General features: G+C 53.0%; 6 protein-coding genes across 6 annotated transcripts; 2 read left to right on the forward strand and 4 right to left on the reverse strand.

Moving 5' to 3' along the window:
* Nucleotides 1–203: 203 nt before the first annotated feature.
* N7510_005349 (tRNA wybutosine-synthesizing 3 family protein) lies at nt 204–1,305 on the reverse strand (the record flags this gene model as incomplete). Its single annotated transcript, XM_056977275.1, has 3 exons — nt 204–384; nt 423–757; nt 826–1,305. The coding sequence occupies 3 exons, from the start codon at nt 1,303–1,305 to the stop codon at nt 204–206; spliced, it is 996 nt and encodes a 331-aa protein (XP_056833307.1).
* A 412-nt stretch (nt 1,306–1,717) lies between these two features.
* Nucleotides 1,718–4,083, forward strand: N7510_005350 (DUF2461 domain-containing protein; the record flags this gene model as incomplete). Its single annotated transcript, XM_056977276.1, has 7 exons — nt 1,718–2,276; nt 2,338–2,453; nt 2,513–2,566; nt 2,756–2,831; nt 2,982–3,184; nt 3,702–3,845; nt 4,045–4,083. The coding sequence occupies 7 exons, from the start codon at nt 1,718–1,720 to the stop codon at nt 4,081–4,083; spliced, it is 1,191 nt and encodes a 396-aa protein (XP_056833308.1).
* A 2,521-nt stretch (nt 4,084–6,604) lies between these two features.
* Nucleotides 6,605–7,904, forward strand: N7510_005351 (Zn(II)2Cys6 transcription factor domain-containing protein; the record flags this gene model as incomplete). The annotated part of the gene is made up of 4 exons (XM_056977277.1): nt 6,605–6,706; nt 6,765–7,019; nt 7,109–7,444; nt 7,518–7,904. 4 exons carry the CDS (start codon nt 6,605–6,607, stop codon nt 7,902–7,904), a joined length of 1,080 nt encoding a protein of 359 aa, XP_056833309.1.
* Nucleotides 7,905–10,274: 2,370 nt separating this feature from the next.
* Nucleotides 10,275–14,272, reverse strand: N7510_005352 (serine/threonine-protein kinase; the record flags this gene model as incomplete). The annotated part of the gene is made up of 4 exons (XM_056977278.1): nt 10,275–10,888; nt 10,944–12,859; nt 12,910–13,638; nt 13,689–14,272. 4 exons carry the CDS (start codon nt 14,270–14,272, stop codon nt 10,275–10,277), a joined length of 3,843 nt encoding a protein of 1,280 aa, XP_056833310.1.
* Nucleotides 14,273–15,148: 876 nt separating this feature from the next.
* N7510_005353 (nuclear transport factor 2 family protein) lies at nt 15,149–15,745 on the reverse strand (the record flags this gene model as incomplete). The annotated part of the gene is made up of 2 exons (XM_056977279.1): nt 15,149–15,542; nt 15,666–15,745. 2 exons carry the CDS (start codon nt 15,743–15,745, stop codon nt 15,149–15,151), a joined length of 474 nt encoding a protein of 157 aa, XP_056833311.1.
* A 585-nt stretch (nt 15,746–16,330) lies between these two features.
* Nucleotides 16,331–17,291, reverse strand: N7510_005354 (pyrroline-5-carboxylate reductase family protein; the record flags this gene model as incomplete). Its single annotated transcript, XM_056977280.1, has 2 exons — nt 16,331–17,199; nt 17,249–17,291. The coding sequence occupies 2 exons, from the start codon at nt 17,289–17,291 to the stop codon at nt 16,331–16,333; spliced, it is 912 nt and encodes a 303-aa protein (XP_056833312.1).
* Between the last annotated feature and the right edge of the window lie 1,229 nt (nt 17,292–18,520).

Genomic DNA, 18,520 nt, shown 5'->3' on the forward strand with positions numbered 1-18,520 from the left:
TGACTGACTTTGATGCTGACACCACGGCGTCGAGGAGAGACTGGTTGAACGTGGAACTAACTTGCATGGAGCACCCAAGCGGCTGCTGGGGATAACAGAGGATGAAGTAGATCTATCAATCGACGTCTAACAATGTTTTTCTGCACGTACAGCTTCGTAGATGTCTAGATCTGGGGAACCTCCAGCTTCTACACGGATAGACATTAAGTATGATTATATTCACCCTCCAAACCCGCTACATCATCTAAAGACTCGTCCTCCGTCCGCATCCCAGCAGCCTTCTTCTGCTTCTGCTCCTCCAGCAATCTCTTTCTTGCCAACCCCTCCGCCCTCTTCCTTTCCTTCCTCACATCAGGATCCTCCCATTGCGCCACCTTCTTCCCCCTATTCGCATCCCCCCCCGGAAAACGCGGATATCAAACCACTCCGAAACCTCTCTCCGCTCGGAATTGACCCCAAATCGCTCATTAGACATGGCAACCAGCATAGCGAGATATTCCTCCGAGACGAGGCTGCGCACGATGGGCTCATGCTCATGCTCATCGTTGTCGTTGTCGTTGTCGTTATCATCATCACAATACCCAATTACAGATTCCAGTGACAGACCAGCCGAGCGCACACCGACGACTGGACTAGGTCCTTCGTCGCCTTCGAGACAGCGCAGGCTTTGCAGGCCGCTTTCGCGGAACCCGGAGCTCGTTGCTGCGGACAGGACGGGTTGTGCGTGGGAGAGCGTCGCTGTCATGATGTGGAGGATCTGGATGGGATGTGAGTTTTCCATCCATCTTTTGAATAATAATGGATAAGGCGCAAGACAAGACATACCAATGGTTCAAAAGAAAACCGCACCAAGCGCAGCGCTTGATCCGATTTCCTCAACGGCGGCTTTCCATTCCCCGGCCGCATCCCGAACAGTGCATGCAATGGCAATGATTGATCTTGCCCTTGACCTTCGGGTTGGACTAGTGGATCATGCGAAACATACAACCATCGCCCAGCGCCTTTACCCCCGGAGGGTGTGAACTGTCTCTGGCTTTCGTCCTCCTGCGGCTGCAGCGTTTGAGGCTGAGGCTGCTGCTGCTTTTTGCGCCCTTCCAGAAACACGCTGATGCGCCCGGCACAACTGCTCGTCGTCACCAGACCTGGTAGTGCATTGATATCGTGGATCAAATCTTTGATGCCCTCGTCCACGGAGCCCTTGGGCGAGAGATCCGTGTATTCCGTGTCTGGAAGGGAGAGCTCGGATAGGATTTTGGTCTTGCGGGCCTGGAAGGCAGGTGGGATCTGTGCTCTTTCTCTCTCCATTCTATCTTTTCAGAAGTGGCTTGAGTGATTGAGTGATTTCTAGAGATAACCAGAAACAAAATCAAATCACATACATGTACATGTACATGACTTGACGTTGGCGTTGATGTCCGGAAAAAAGAAGTTCGGTGCGGGTCGCACTACTGATTACATACGAAGAATCCGGTTTATAAGGTATGCTAGCTGGCCCCTTCGTGTCGGAGCTTATCTGTTTTTTGATTTATTTTCTGATCGCGTCGGATTCTAGGGACCAGGGTCATCGCTACAGCAGTGCGACTACTAGGCGAATAACTAGGATATTATTGCGGTGAACAACAACACATTTGCGAAATTCCTTTTTTTCTACTGGCCAATACATAAACAAGGCGGCCAGCCAAAATACTGCCCGATATAAAACATAGCCCCAGTGACAATGCCTCGTCGGTCGTCTCCGCCCGTACAGTCGCGGCCAGTAGCGCCTGCGGCGTCTAAACGGCGCGCTTCTGCCAGGTTGTCCGCGTCGCACACAGTCAAGCGAGCCAAGTCCGACGCCGACCTGGCAGGCGGCACGCACGTGAAATCCACGGCCCGGAAGAGCAAGTACTTCGAGGGGGACAGTTCTGACGAGTCGGAAGGCGAAGAAGAGTCGGAAGGGTCGGTGTATGAGGAGGAGCCTCTAGACGACCAGGAGGAATCCGACCCTGAACCAGAGCTGGAGCCGGAGGTCAGTGACAGCGAGAAGGAGAACGAGTCCAAGAAGACGCCCCGCTCGAAGAATAAGAAGGATGACCACGACCGTGATGCCTTAAAGGGTAAAGAGCTGTGGCGCGAAGGCGTCACCACGGGGCTGGGCCCGGGCAAGGAGGTCTTCATCGCGAAACCCAAGGCGCGAGACGCCGGGGGCGTGCCATATCGCGACGAGACCCTGCATCCCAACACGCGGTTGTTCCTGCTCGACCTGGCGGCGAACAACGAGCGGCCATGGCTAAAAGGTTAGTGACAGGCATTCATTCACCTGCAGATCAACAACACAGCTGACGATCGATCGTGTAGCGCATGACGCGGATTTCCGCGCAGCAAAAAAGGATTGGGAGACGTTCGTCGAGTCCCTGACCCCGAAGATCAGCGAGAAGGATGCTACGATCCCCGAACTGCCTGTCAAGGACTTGGTATGATTTGCTTATTATCAAGCCCAACATAACACAACATTAATATCGCTTGCATCCAGGTCTTCCGCATATACAGAGATATTCGATTCAGTAAGAACCCTCTTCCGTACAAGGTATGTGCAGTGCTGTATCCCAACCAATCAACCCTGCCTTGCCTGTGATCACCCCCAGATGCATGCTTGTGTTACTGTGATGAGCCGTTAGTGTCGCATATGCCAGGGCTGACGAACGAATAGATTCATTTTTCCGCTGCCTGGTGAGTATCCCTTTGAACCAACCCAACAGCAGCCCCTTATATATAGAGCAGGTCTCGGACGGGCAAGAAGGGTCCTTATGCTGCGTACTATGTCCATTTCCAGCCCGGGTCATGCTTTGTCGGTAGGTGATCCTTAACCCTACCTAGCCCTTGATGCCGCAAGAACTAGACAGGATGGCCCAAAACATATTGGGCTTCTTCATCTGCATGCCCTCGCCCCCTTTCTGTCTGGTATATGAGCATTGCATCGCGGCTGACCATCGTCTGAACAGGCGGCGGCCTCTGGCACCCGGAGGCAGACTCGCTGGCAGCGCTGCGCGAGGATATCGACGAGAACGCAGATCGTTGGAAAGAATTGCTCCGGGCGCCGGGGATGCGCCGCGAGTTTCTCAACGGGGTCGCGGATGATGACGACGCGGTCGTGAAGGCCTTTGCATATCATAACAGGGATTCTGCGCTCAAAACCAAGCCAAAGGTATGGAATTCCATTATCTGTCTGTTTCTTTCTGTTATCTTCCCCCCCTCTTCTTGCACTGGCTGCGTTCATTTGATGGACTCGGCGCCGTCTGGTGCTGGTGCCGCCGACCATACCCTCCGGGACTTCGCGGGCTGGGCAGGCGCATCTCGGCAGTCATGACCATCATGCGACCGGATTGATAGAGTTCTGGGCTGTCTCTTCACATGAGTGTCATGGAAATACATCTTACCCGATGGAGCTCGTGGTCGACCCAGAACAGAGCCCCGAGTGGCAAGAGAGACACGACACGACGCACGGGTGCGGCAGACCCCGTGTTCGGGGTCTAGCACAAGACCAGTGTTCCCTGGCGCTGGGTCAGGCTGGCGTGTCGGGCACCTACAATAATAATTTTTTGCTCTATCGCTGACGCCGGCTATTTTGGTTCCATGGTTCAATCCGGAGCCAAGGTCTTCCTTCAGCTGATTTTCTGACGATTATTATGATTGGCTAATCTTTTTGTGTCTGTCCTTTTAAGGGTTACGAGGCCGACAACAAGAACATCCAATTACTCCGACTTCGCAGCTTCACGCTCGGCCGGCCCGTCACGGATGCAGTGCTGACGAGCGCGGATGATGCACAGGAGCGCATCGCGGATCTGGTGGGCATCATGGAGCCCTGGGTACGTATTGTTCTACTACCACTGTCTAAGGCTTAGGCTGCTACAAGCTGCCGCCGATTTTTGCCCCCTCTCGCTTTAGCCCGTTTCCCTTCTGAGCTAGCCACCGCGTCCCTTTGATCCCCGCCGCCGAATCAGCGTGGCTGACTGCCTACGCAGCCGTCACATATTTTTTTCTGTCTCGCTGACCGCTTGTCAACAGGTGACCTATCTCAACAGCGTGGTCCGGCCGGACCATTGATGAAAGAAACGAAACTCAGGGGATTTACTGAATTGTTTGATATTGATTGATTGTACGGAGTACACACACGCAACCGAATGGCATCCACAACTTGGCACTTACTATGTCCTGCTGTCTACAGGAGTAATATGTACTAAAATGCGAGTAGTGTCTCGCTGTCTGCACATTCCACCCCCGCTAGCAGCAAGAGGCTGCCTTGGTCTCATGCTGTCCCGTGCAACAGCGCCAATCACATAGCGAAAGCCAAAAAATCTGCCTAGTCTAGCGATTTACCTTTTGGCCAACACTCGTCTTATTTTCCCTTTCCCTTACCCGCCTGCATCTGCAAGACACAAACACACCCACCCACCCACGCTCCCCGAAGTAAATCCCAATAACCCAATCCACGGATACCGTGTACCCATCCATCCACCTTCGCCACCTGGGACATTGGACGCGTCGCGCCGTTCCCGGCCCGTGGTCGGGCAAGCCCGCCCCAGCACAACCAAACTTCTGGCAGTGACAATGTCTGGTTCATCCCCACTTTGTGTTTAAATAGTCCGGACGGATGAAAGGATTTGAGGACCTTCCTCGTCGGGCATTAGTGGCCCGATCCGCTCGTGCATTGGTGTGGCGCTCCGGCCCGTTGTTTGCGTGGTTTATTGTGGATTCATGTTTTACATGGGTTTGCTGGGCGGGATGGTTGGAGAGAGCGAGAGTCTATGACTCGGACTCTTTGTTTTCTGCTGGGGTTGGGGTGGAGGAAATCATGGGGCTTCGGTAGTATGTGCACTGTACATACCAGGTCGTGGACAGCTGGAATTAGATTGTCGTATAGTATCTGGAGTGGATGGACTCACTAGTGATTGCTAGAGCGGAGAATGGGGTTAGTGTTAGTTGCGTCGGGATTTAGATTTCTGACAGCATTCGAGTTAGTGTATCGGGTTAGGCTGCCGGAGGTTAAAGAGCCCTGGCGTGCATGTCATCTACCATGCAAGCAACCGCCGAGTCCTGTGCGAATCCATATGACCATTAATTCTCTTGTCTTCACTGCCTGGCACTGCGCAAGGTCATGATCTCATCACCCGGGCCTAAACCCGTTCCAGGCCCTACTTATACTGATACCCGCGATCCTTTGGGCCGGGGATGCCATGCAGCCGTTGAAGCATATGCCATGTCCTTATTATTAGAGTTGGCGACCGACCAGACATAATGCATTCTCCCACGCCATCCACTGACTGAAGGGCTGTGTCACTTGAGACACTCCCACGGTTGAGACCACCAATCCCCGCGCAACAGCTCTCTGTAAGCACACATCACACGAGCAAGCACACCGACACTTGGTGTTCCCTGTTCCCGTGACCAACATCGCATGCGGGCTGCGCCTATTAGTGCAGTCATTGGGCTCCATCCCGGTGGTGATAGACGCGCTTCCCGTGTGGGTAGGAGGGGTGAGACGGACCAATCAGACACGTCCATCGGTCGGGCTGCTGCGTTGGGCCGAGCTGGGTTAATGGGAGGGGGCCAGGACGCTCAGTCCTTCGGATCGAGTGGCTAACAGCGCTGGGTCGGGTGGAGTCCGGCGTGGAATGTTTGCTTGGGACTGAAAGTCGTGGTGCGGGCGGAAAGACGCGGACGGCCGGACGGCGGCGGGCCCGACCGGGAACGTGGCAGGTCTAGTCGTGGACGGTGTAGTCCATCGTCGAGGAGGATCGCTCAAGAGGATGACGGGTGACTCGAAGAACAGTACTACCCAATACCCAAAGTGTACATGCAGGAGATCGGCGGGAAGCCCGGAGCGGCCCGTGGCACGTACGCCGTATACTGGAATTGTATGTACAGGATGAATGGTGTTCCCCCCTGTCAGCGGCACTAATGCAGGTTACCCTGGGGCGTCCCATTCCCGGGGCTGTAGCACTGGGAACTTAGGGGCCTCCACACAGCTGAAAAGGGCTCCACTCGTCAGCTGAAGTCTGATCGCCACTCACCGCTACACAGTCCTACCCAGTGTCCGCCCGGCCAGGACGAAGTCCATCCAATATTGGACGGGGAGGGAGGGACAGCGGAGGCGGGAGGATTGGAGGCCCGTCGTAGTATTGCGAGAGACGGAGAGGATCGCATCACAAGACGCAGCGGACGGGGAGGGTATATGCGGGCTGTATACCTCCTCCCGGTTCAGCTGACGCCCCCCAATCAGAAAATTCCATCCATCCTCTTTTTTCCATCTTATCGATACCGTCTTGCCTCGCCTAATCCGGCCTGCTGCGCTCACGTCATAATCGCCGAGGCTCTTTTCTTTCTTTTTCCTTTTTCTTTTCTTCTCTTCTCGATTGGCCATTCCTCTCATTGTCCCGACTCCCCTGCCGTGACCCGACAGCGAAACTAACTATCGATCTGATTTTCTTCCCCTTTCGTCTCACGTCACATATCCCTGTTTAACAACAACATCCTTGACACCTTCCTTCTTCTTCTTCTCTCCCCTTCCTCCTCCCCCTCTCCCGCCCCCCTCTTCTCTCTCTCTCTCTTGACTCGACACCTACAAATGTCCAGTCATCCCCCCGACTACGACCCTAATCGACAGGGACCGTATCCACCCCAGCAGTGGCAGCACGGCCAGCCGGACGATCACCCTCCGCAGTATCCGGTGAGTCTTTCTACTCCCTCATGTGCGGTTCTGGCGGACTGACATGCCTCCTCCCCAGTACCCTCCATCTTCTTATCCTCAACCGCCAGACGATCGCGCTTACGCTTATCCGCCGCCGTCGCAATATCCCCCGCCACCCGCCAACATGGCTGCCATCCACCCGCACCAAGGCCAGGATCCCTACCGCCTGCCTCCGCCGCCAGGTGCCTACCGTCCCGAGGTCTATGGCCAACCTCCTCCCCAGGTTGTTTACCAAGCTGCTGCGCCCCGGCAGCGAACGGCGATCGCGTGTCGATACTGTCGCAGGCGGAAGGTATGTGTTTTGATGCGCCTTGACCACTGCCCCCCCCCCCCCCCCCCCGGGAACTTTGCGCGCGCGCAGACGCTAAGACGTATTCCTAGATTCGCTGCTCCGGATTCGAAACCTCGCAGGATGGACGCTGCAGCAACTGCATTCGCTTCAACCAGGAGTGCATGTTCACCCCCGTCTCCTCACAGGCGCAAGCATTCGTCCCGGCTCACGCGGCCTATCCTCATCTGCGCAATCAGGGTGCCCCCCGCCCCGGGGTGACCCTCTACGGTGCCCATGGCCAGCCACTGCCGCCCCAGCAACAGCCCCAAGCAAGCCCGGAGACGACCCTTCCGCCACCTCAAGGGATGTACCAACCCCCGTACGGTCGACCGTCCATGGACGGTGGTGCCCCTCCGCCCCTTGCGTCGTCCATGCCACCGGATCCGGTAAGGCAACAACTCTCTCCTCCCCCCGCGCTCAGGTCTTTTCTTTGGACCCCTTTGCTGATTCTCCGCGCAGAGACACCCTGGAGGCCGCCGAGGCTCGGGCTCAGGCTACGAGTACCCGGACCCGACCAATCTCGCTCCCGTCACGCCTGCCGGCTCCACCCCAGGATATCAGACGCACACCGCCCCATCTCCCTATTACCCCCCACCGCATGATCGACGCACCTCGCCGCAATCCGCTTACTACGACGGTCGTCACTCTGCATCCCCCAACTCCCCGTATCCGCCGATGCAGCCTCCTCAGGGAGGAGTCACCCCACCCCCGAGCTCGACGCCCAGCGGCGCAGCGCGCGGGGGGCTGAATGTGCGCGACATGCTCAATCCGGGCGATTCGCACGGCCGCTCCAGCACAGACAGCGACATGCTGAATGCCTTGAATCGCCGCGGGCTGAATCAGTAGTCGATGTGCGAGGGGCGAGGAAGGGGGGAGGGGAAATATTATTTTCAAGAAACCGAACGTGTGCGGGTCACACGGTTGGATGCGAAGTGGAAAGCATATGACGAACACACGAGAAGTCAGCCCGCAGGTGGACGCGACGATATGAAAAGACGAGTTGAACGGAACGGCACATGACAACATTACGGCGCGGTTTGATCTGAATACGAGGCTACGAAACGCGGACCCATGAGCATTACGAGCAGCCGAACGACCTTGAATCCGACATGGCCAGAGCTAGCTTCCAGGGCCTGGTTTTCGGCATACGAATTTTCTTTTCTCCGAGTAACCACTGGAGTGTGTGTCGTTGGAGGTCTGCTTGCTTGCAACTTGAGCATTCTCCATTGACCAAAAGCTCCAGTGGGTGGTGGCATCAGTTAACCCAAACCATACCCATATTTCCTTTATTTTTTTCCTTTGCTCTCTTCCCTTCTCTCTCTCTTTCTCAAGGCACCGTTACATCATATATTTCCTTCCCCGGCGGCGGCACCATATCATCACCACATCCTCAGCACTTTTTCCATTTTTCTGGTGGGGGGCCATCTGTTTTTGTCTCAGTTTCATTTCTGCGCTGCGTTCCGGTTCTGGGTTTCCCTTTTCTGAACGTTTTGTCAGTCCGTTTCGGCTCTCTCTTGTCTCTATATTTCTTTCTGGTTTGGATAGGTTTTTTGTTTTTCTTTTCTACTGCTATGTTGTAGCCTCGCGCGAAAAGACCGGGTCGGCTGTGTGCTTTATCGTTGTTTCATTTTCCATTTGTCTGCTTATATCCGGGAGGCTGTCTGATCACTTTTTTTTGGGTTGTTTTTATCTTTCTACTGCTTTTTTTATAATGTTTGTAACTTCACTTTCACTTCTTTTTGATTGACGAGAGTGCGTCATTCTGAACACAACACTACTACTACTATACTACACAACTCAGGGCCACCTGCTTAACCCATTACCATTACACTACTGTGACTCTTCCTCACTACTCATTATCCTTTTCCTCTTTCGCTCATATTCTGACCGTGTAAATGAAGAGACGAATAGTCGAACCGAGAGGTTTATCCAAGTAGCATGCTTTGCGATGCTAGTCCTATTCTGTGTAGTTAGTACTAACCGCATGTATAAGATTCACCCATCTATGGGGCAGAAAAGTGGAACAGAGCCTTGTGTCTCTCGCATTAGACAGTGGGTCGTCGTCCATCTAGCGGAAGTTAGTCTCATCTTGTCTCTTGATTGGTAGTCTCTAATCTACGCTCAATGGGTCTGTTTTGACTACCTACCCTCTGGGAGGGATTGTTTGTCTCGAATTTTTGTATTCTCTCTGTACCAGGTGTGTCTCTTCTCTCTCTACGCTGGTTCTTACAGAGTAAGATTATATCTTATTGCTAGATAGATAGATGATGCAGATGAACGAACCCACTACCACGTGGCAAGCCCTACCTATTCCGCTTGCTACGAACAAAGACAAGCTCTAGTCCCAAGTCCAAGCTACTCACACAAGTATTCTATCGATGATAGTTATGCTGCACAATAGAAAAACGAATGACAAAACTACTAAATTGCAACTGGATTTCCATCTCCACCTTCATCTCAAGACTAATCTAACGTACATGACATGCGAGTCTAGCTAAACGTGTTCGCGCACAGGAGATTAAGCATTATGCCTGTCTGGACTCGCTCTGATCTCATTCGATCCGACACGATGTGGGAGGTTGAGAAAAGTGAGTGAAGAAAAAAGGAAAAGAAAGGAAAGAGGAAGGAAAACATAGGAGATATGAAATGATATGGTGTTATTGGGATGGGGAAGGAAAATGGGATCGATGGTGAAGAATGACATAGGAAAGGGGAAACAGACAAGAAAGAGGTAAATGGAGATGTGTTGGGATTGCTCAAACGCAAACCGCAATACAAACACCAGCAGCATCTCAAATACCAACATCACACGACAATAATTAGCCAGACATGCTCTCAAGAAGCTTTCTCTGAGGTGGTCCAACATCGGGGAGCTCATCAAATCAAAGACCGGGGGGCAAGACGAAGGAAATATCAACATAGATGTTTAGTAGTTTGGAAGACTGGAGGCCAGATAAACGAGTGTGGGGGATTGCGGAATGGGACGCAGACAAAATGCGATGGCAGAGATAAAGGCAATTTTTTGCTGATTTTGCAGGAAAGGCAAGGCAGGGCAGGGCTGGAACGCAGCAATGCTACTTTAGTTGATGGTGAGGGTGAGAGTAAGGGATAAGCGAGAGACAGAAGTTGGTTCATGCGATGCGATGTGGTGAATGTCGAATGATGCGCAGGATGGAATGGGAAGCAAAAGCGGGTGAAGGTTGAAAGGAATAAAGATCAAGAATGGTTGGGCACCGTATCAAGGACACGCGACATCTTCCTCGCGCGCACTGGATCCTCAACAATCATACCGCGGTGGCGAAGCATCATGTGCACTGTATCTACAACCTTTTGGAAAGACGAGGCAGCGCCGCGCACCTGTTTGAAGCGCACGAGACTCAGATTCGCCTGACGGCCGTGCTCGAGGACAGTGTAGAACTCGGCGGTGAACTCGACTTCGCGAAGACGGAGGACTATCCACACGTTAGCATGAAACAAAACATTGGCTGGGAGGGTGTGCTCACAGTTAACCTCGCCGACTCGGCCATGGACAACGCTGTTGGTCTTATCCATCCACACATCCTCCATACCGTACTCAATCCAATCGCGGAGCAGCTTGTACAGTTCTTTGCGGCCTTTGATCTTGGAGGTGTTCAGGGCAATGACCCGGGTAGCGGGCTTGATCTGGAACACACGGGCGAACCAATTCTGGTTTGCGACGGAGCGGCGTTTGGTGTGCTGAAGTGGTGGACTTTGAGGATCGTGGCCTTCGAACGAACTGTCTGGGTCGGTGATGCCTTTGCAAAGCATGGATAAGTTACGGCTGTCCCTGTTGTAATCCTTCTCTTTCTCTATGAAGATGGGTCAGATATGGTTGATCAAGGACTAGTCTAGGGGTTGACTTACCAGCAGCTGCTGCTTGAGTACTCTTACTCGACTTCTTGCCCATAAATGTTTTGCGTAGAACGCCTCCGAATCGCTCCATGGATGATTTGCGGGTTCCCACTCTTTCTCTTTCGCCCTCGGGCTCATCATGAGTGGGAGGGGTAAGATCTTGGGGTGGATGAATCACGACGGTGCCGTTGCTGGGGATGATGGGCTGACTGTCCTTAGGCGGCGGTACAGGTGCCGTGTCGGCCGTCTGTGAACGGTGCTTGAACCATGTCCACTTCTTGCCCTCTGAACGGCTGTCTGTTCGTTTGGGGGATACCGGGGTCTCTTCAATTGGATCCAGGCCGCAAGGGTGGCGGGCGTGTCGAGATCCAGTTGAGAGTAGCCGGGTGGGTTCCGAGGAGTTGTTGTTGTTGAGAATATGTTGGACATCCGGAGGTAGGTGCTGGGCGGAGTGCTTCTTGCGGATCTTCAATGGCTTGACTTCGTCGAGTGACTTCACGGAGCTGTGAGGCACCATTCGAATGGTTGCTTTGGGATCGCTGGGCCGAGGGCCCGGCGCAGATGTCCGCGGCTTCTGTTGAGGTTTCGGGCTGTAGTCATTGCCTCCACGAACAGGGCTGGCAAACTCCTCATTGATAACCGGCAGAGTGTCATGTGAGGCTCCATCACATCTATCTGGAAGGGCAGTGACGACCTCAATTTCTGCGGATTTCTCTGGGGACTCTCCCTCTTCACCTGTTTCAATCAATCGATCAAGGTGGCCGATCACGCCTGACAGTAATTGGGGGATATTATCCTTTCGACCCTTGCTGTGTTCAACCAACTTGCGGCGAGTCTCAACCAGCTCTTTGATGCTGTAGGATCGTGGAGCGTCTTTGAGTGTGGGTGTCGGGTTGTCAGAGGATTTCTTCTCGGACGGTGCCTTGACTGTTGAAGAAGTACGTTCCTCTGGACTGGTGATCGATATGGGAGTTGCTGGAGTCTCGTAGCCCGTACCTGTACTGGCAGTGCGCATGGTCGTAATGGAACTGCCATTGAATGCCTCCTCGCAGATCTGGCTTAGTTCATGCGAAACCTTGCGGGCCTCTTCTTTCCACGTAATGTCTGAATCTCGAACTTTTCCAACTCGGCACTTACTCTTAACCCGGACATCTGCACCTCGGACCACGGTGGGCTGAGCAGGGAGCGGTGGGCTGCTGGGCATGTCGGGAACTTCAATGCCATCAGCCATCATCTGGAGGCTACTCGTGCTCGGTGAACGCTTCAGGTCAGTCTGGTTGTTATGTGGAGTGGTCTTTCGTCTCTTCGGCTTGGTTGAGCCTTGCGATTTGTTGCGAGCATGGCGAAAGGAAACATTGCGCCGGTAGCTGGTGGAACGAGGAGCCATGACTGCAGCCCGAGAGCTGGAGTGCGGGACCTTGGAAGACTGGAACGACTTCATGGAGCATGGCTTGTGCTTCCGTTTTTGAAGAACTGTGAATGGTGAGCCTGTTGGGTCATCGGCTTCATCATCTTCTTCTTCTTCCTCCTTCTCAACTTCTTCCGTGATAACGGGGGGTGGCTTGACCACTGGCGATCCCTCGCCCTTGTCGGGGATAGGAACATCAGGACCTCGGTAGATAGTAATCTCTGCGTACTGCGCTTCAGCAGACATCCGATTCTTGGGCGATCGGTAGGGGTCGTAGCTCTCGACAGTTCCCGAAGACATGGGATCCTGGGCAGAGCTGAGGTGACGAGGAAGATCCTTGATAGCCGCAAATTGGTAACGCCGCTTGTTCTGGCTCCGGCCCCTTCGCACTCGTCCTCCAGGGCGAGAGATGTGGTGGTAGTCACTAGCGGAGTACTCGAGTGGCTGGCCCTGATAATTCTCGAGCTGCTCGTCCCGGAACTTGACCAGAGCATTGTAAAACAATCTCTCGTGGGTTGGTCTAGAAACAAAATTAGCATCGCTCTTAATGTCTGATTAGTATAAACTCACTCAGTACACATCAGCCTGTCCATCAATGCTTCGGCTTTGACGTCGTGCCACAATGTCTGGAGATTTCGCAGAATATCAATATCAATATCTTGTCGGCTAGTCACTGGCGCTCCACAATCCTTAACGGACAAAGGAGGTGGGGGACCAATGAAGTGGTCGGCCATTGCATTGTGCAGTTTCTCATACTTGGTCAGTAATGGATGCATCCAAATATTCTGCATGCTGATACGGTCCTCGGGTCTCTTTTGCAAGATGCGCTGAATGAGATCGGCCGCCTCATCACTCAGCTCTGACGGAATGATGTAGTCGCCCTTCTTAACCAGACGCAGCGTATTGGCAAGGTCACCGCCATCGAAGGGCAGGTATCCAGTCAACAGAGCATATAGAATGATTCCGCAGCTCCACATATCTGCCCTGTCTCCACGGTACTTTCGGCCGTAGATAATCTCCGGAGCGGCGTAGTGCGGGCTTCCACAAGAAGTGTTTAGCCAGTGGCCGGCAGGTTGCAGGGCAGCCATGCCAAAATCAGCGAGCTTGACATTGTGGTGTGCGTCCAGAAGAATGTTCTCAGGCTTGAGATCCCGATGGCAGATGTTGAATCGATGACAATACCCTAGTCCCGCAATAATCTGACGAAACAGACGCACTGCTTCCTCCTCTGGTAGCGGTCCGTTGTTGGAGACATAATCAAAAAGCTCGCCTCCTTCGACGTATTCCAGAACAAGGTACCTGTTATAAATTAGTTCATGACAAGTTGGGCATCAGGTCTGGCCACGTACAGTTCACCACGGTTCTCCCACACATCATAAAGACTGATGACATTGGGATGCTCAATCAATTTCATAATCACCACCTCACGCTCGATACCACAAGGCATCTGCCGAGCATTCCCTCCACTTGGATAGTGACCAACATTGCGGTCCATGGCGGCAATACTCTCGCTCTGCACCATGGCGGCCGACTTCTTGGACACGATCTTTATAGCAGCCGTGTTGCCAGTAACAGCATGCTTGGCGAGTCTCACGCGGCCGGTAGCTCCTTTTCCCAGGGTTCGTCCCAGCTGCCATGGGCCGACGTGGGTCTTCCTCTTGCCCTTGTTGGAAAGAATAGACGCAGCCGACATGACCGAGTTTCGAGCAGAATCATGGTGAGAGTCCGTAGCCACGGACAGACGCTGATTCTCTTTGTTGTCCCTGGGAGTGGGACTCATGAGCGCCGACATTCTGTCTGCAGTCTTCATTTCGGTATCTTCCAGCCGCGAAGTTGGCGTATCAGTGGCCTTGGGGGACTTGGGGTGGTTGATTCGGCTTGAAGCATCTGTTAAGGGTTGACGCCTCCGGTGGGGATCATTCACGTCCAGCATTATCTGGTTCATTCCCAGGTGAGCGTCACGAAATTAAGTAAGGGCGTGTGTTCACGAGGACATTGGGGTTGTTGTTTTTCGTGGAAATCTAGTCCATTAGCTTTGAGACTTGGAAGAGTTTCTTCATGGTATGGGATCATACTTACTCAAAATTAAGAGAGAGGGAAGGAAGAAACTGACACCCGCTGGGAGTGTGTTAAACGAAAGGATGGTAAGGATCGACTCGAGCAGACTTTGGGATGGTAATGAAGGACACAAGACTGGTTAACGTAACATCTTTGGGCGGAAAAGAAAGGCGAGCAAAGAACGAGAACGGCCAAGGAGAAGCTCCGTCGACGGCGAGGTTGTCGGGTTTAGTCGAGCAGGTGCGATGGGAACGTCGAGATGGAGCAAGTTGGGATGGGTGAGAGAGTGTGGGTGTAGTGTGGGAGGTATGCTGCAGCACAACAGTGCCAGGAATGATGGGATTCCTGCTCTGCCCGGGCACCCATGGAATGCACCACCCGATGTACACACTCAGATCACATTTGCATTTCTTTCTTAGATTTGTGTTTTGATGTACTGCGTAATTACTCACTCCCAATTGGTGAAGCTATTCGAACCGACCAGTATAGATCCGTCTTTTCCCGCACCAATTTTCTCCTCCAAAGCAGAATTCACAATGAGCTTAGTGATTATCGAGGCAGGCAATCTGTCGTGTGTGGACATTCCACGAGCGCAGGGGGGGGAGATGGTGGTTATCCCAAAAAAAAAAAAACAAAAAAAAACCAAATAGGCCTCTCCGACAGGGGCTCATAGCTCAAGACATTCCACACCCTGAAGTCCTCATCGGACCGAAATAGAAAGAGTGACGTGCAGGACGCAGTTTCGAGATTATCACCAATGCTCCTCGCCAATCGCGACCGTGTTCACGTCGACGCCATCCACAAACCAGCGGCCCTCGCCATTGCCATCCGGTCCAAGCACCAAATCATTGCCACTCATCATGCGCTTGCGCATCTTGCCCGTGGCGCGGTCAAAGGTCCAGTCCTCCAGTCCGTAGCATCGCTTCCACTTCATCCCATCCTCGGCATCCTGGTACTCGTACCAGAATTGCACGGCGATGCGATCGTCGCTGAAGGCAAAGAGCTCCTTGCGCAGACGGTAGTTACGCTCGCGCTTCCACTTGGCTGTGAGGAAAGCAATGATGGCCTCGGTGCCGGACAAGAACGAGGTACGGTTCCGCCAGATGCAGGTCGGAGTGTAGCCCTGAGATACTCGTGGCGGGTCCCTTTAATTACGCATGTCAGATCGGCGATGGCAAATGAAAGAACTCGCCCCGGGGCTCGAGGAATGCAAGGGATGGAGTACATGAGACCGGTCTTTTTTTAAACCACATGGATATCAAACTTACTGCGTGTTCCACATGTCCTGAGCCATCTTCACTTTCTTCTGTGCGGTTTCCGCGGTGAAGGGGGGTTTCAGGTCGGCCATTGTCGATGGTTGTAAGTGTTGAATTCGTGAGTTCGGATCAGCGCGGCAGATCGACAGCTAACCGGATGTGGCGTGCAACGGTAGCGTTCCACGGTAGAATGACGCAAGTTACGTAGGGAAATCCATCTTTGTAGAGGGCAGTGGTCGCAGGAAATCTGCGTACGTTGATTAACTAACGCTAATTCCGGAGATCGTCTTACGACCGGTCATTCTATACAACTGATAGCTCAAAAAATAGGGCTTCAGGTAGGCAATTGTATGGAAAGTTGCCAGAGGCTCAGCAAATTTCACTTGGATTGGGAGCCACGGCGTTGGTGAGAGCTGTCTTCGTTGAGCAAAGGCATTACTGCTGTACTTTGGTATCCACGGGAAAGCATTTGACAGGTATGTATATACACGCTGCTTTTCCTCTGCCTGGGTATATAATTATTCGTGCGTCGATTTCTATACACCAGTTATATATATTTGCATTTCATCTGCACTCTAACGAATTTACAATCAGCCTAGGCATTGGAAAGCAACAGAAGCGACAAATCCCTTATGCAGATGAGGGGGAAAGTACCCCACATATAGATTATAATCTACCTAATGTCTGGTATCATTGACATGCTCCGTCGTCTCCATCAGGCGGGCCAGCGTGACCGCTTCTCGAAGTGCGCGTCCAACATGTCCGCGCACGCCCGCCTCTTCCATAACCATCAGACCACCAATCGTGCATCCCTCCGGGGATGTGCCTTGGTCTCTGAGCACGCCGGGATGCATTCCTTCCTGGAGCATGGTCGCTGTGCCCTGCATCGCCTGTGCAATCGTCGTGTGCGCCATATCTCGAGGCATACCCACCGCCACCGCGGCGTCGATCATGGCATCGCAGATAATAGCAAAGAATGCAGGCGTGGACCCTCCCACCGCAGTAATCGCATTGATCAAGCGCGGAGGCACATGGATCGGCTTGCCCACACGCTCGAAGATCGCCGTCGTAGCCTGTATGTATGCGTCTGGGACAGCAGGGTCAGATATCTCAATCGCCGTGAGCGATTGTGAGACTTGTGCAGCGATGTTGGGCAATGTGCGCACGACCCAGGCGCGATTGTGGCTATTCTCCAGAGTAGTGGCACTGCCATACAATTTCTCCTCTATCTGCTGGCGCGTCCAGCCTGCTGCGATACTGATAAGGAGCTTGTCAGATAGTGCCTCACGAAATCCAGGCTGTGTCAGTACTGTTTCGATATCGGCAGGGTCGACCCCGAGGATGACTGCGCTGGAGGCTTGCACAGCTTCAAGGGTGTTCCCACGGGAAATGGACAGGGTGGATAGATCCGAAGCGAAACTCGTTCGCAGTCTTATCTCTGAGGGCTCACTGCGGACGCAGGCAATAACATGGTTGTATGGGATCTCATTCATTCGGTTGGGTGGCGGAATGAGCAGGCTTTTGAGGATGGCGGTGCCCAGGTTCCCTGAAGTTAATCAGTATGAGGGAAACATGGAGAGAGGGCAGTGCCCTACCGCAGCCTAGGATACAGAGAGTTGTTTTCTCCGGTTCAGTCATTTTTATGATGTTCGGTCATCGAGGGGGATTCAAGAGAAGTAGTTCAAGGACTGCAGTGTAGTGTCTCCAACCGTGGCTCGGGTAGGGTTCCGGCGGATGAGGGGGGTGAGGGGTGTTAAAGTCGGTCGCCCGCATTATTCTCTGCAAAGTCAAAAGTCGAAATAGACATTAAAAAATTACTTTCTACATTATACATATCTATATAGAGGCAACCAGACTCATACTATGTAACAGCATCATGCTCAGCACGCAATGCATTCACGTCATTCATCTCAAACCCAAAATTCCACAAATCTCTCCACCTCCGACATTTCAGCGTTGCTCTTATGCCTCAGCAGAACATCCGAGTCTGTGCTGGCCATTTTTGAGCTTCTCCGCCCAGCATGCTGCATAATAGTCGGAGTAACCGCCTACCGAGTCTCCCCGTTGGCGTTGGCAAACTCTTCCGTGATGACATCCACGTATCCAATATAATTTGTTCGGTGTAGTTCCACTAATTCTGGGATGCGCGATCGCGGAAAGACGAGTGCGTGCGAACAGTGGCCGAAACGTAGCATTTGGTGCACGCCTTCTGGGATGGGGAGTGTGGACACGCGACCGGCGGCGAAGAAGAGGCGGAAGTACAGCGAAAGGAGGGTGCGGGTATGTCCAGAAGGCCGCTAAGGAAGAACTATTAATGTCATATGGAATTCGAGGGGGCCGCTCTCCTATGAAAATAGCAAGCGCCCTTTGCCTGGACCCACCGGAGTACTCATCCCTTGGCCGATGATATCGGTCACTCGGGCGTTCGAGCGGAGCGGCTCCTTGCATTTCACAACAAGAATTTCACGCCAAAGAATATTGTGGCTGGCAGGCAAAGATAAGAAATCATAGGTATCAAACATTACAGCCCTGAATGTGGTACATGAGGCGGAATTGTGATTCTCTATGGAAGGACGTGCCGCCTGTATCTAGCTGATCTGAAGCCCGCGCAGCACCGCAAACAATATGACAGCTGCAATGAACAATAATTGAATATCTCGTCATTATCGGTGTCGTTAGAACAGATACCCTTTGTCGCTAGGCCATCCGATTCAAGTTTATACCCTCGATCTCGGGCGGGGATCCTTGGGGGGTCTACAGTGATCATTTGCTGTTCGCCGCCCAGGATCCTGTAGAGCCAACTAATAGCTACAACGTCATAATTCATGTAGGTGCCAATCATATGGGCTTCACTTTGCATGGATCGT

The sequence above is a fragment of the Penicillium lagena genome (assembly GCF_028827675.1).
Source record: "Penicillium lagena strain IBT 129212 chromosome Unknown utg000003l_segment0_segment0, whole genome shotgun sequence".
In the NCBI taxonomy this organism is placed as follows: Eukaryota; Fungi; Ascomycota; class Eurotiomycetes; order Eurotiales; family Aspergillaceae; genus Penicillium; species Penicillium lagena.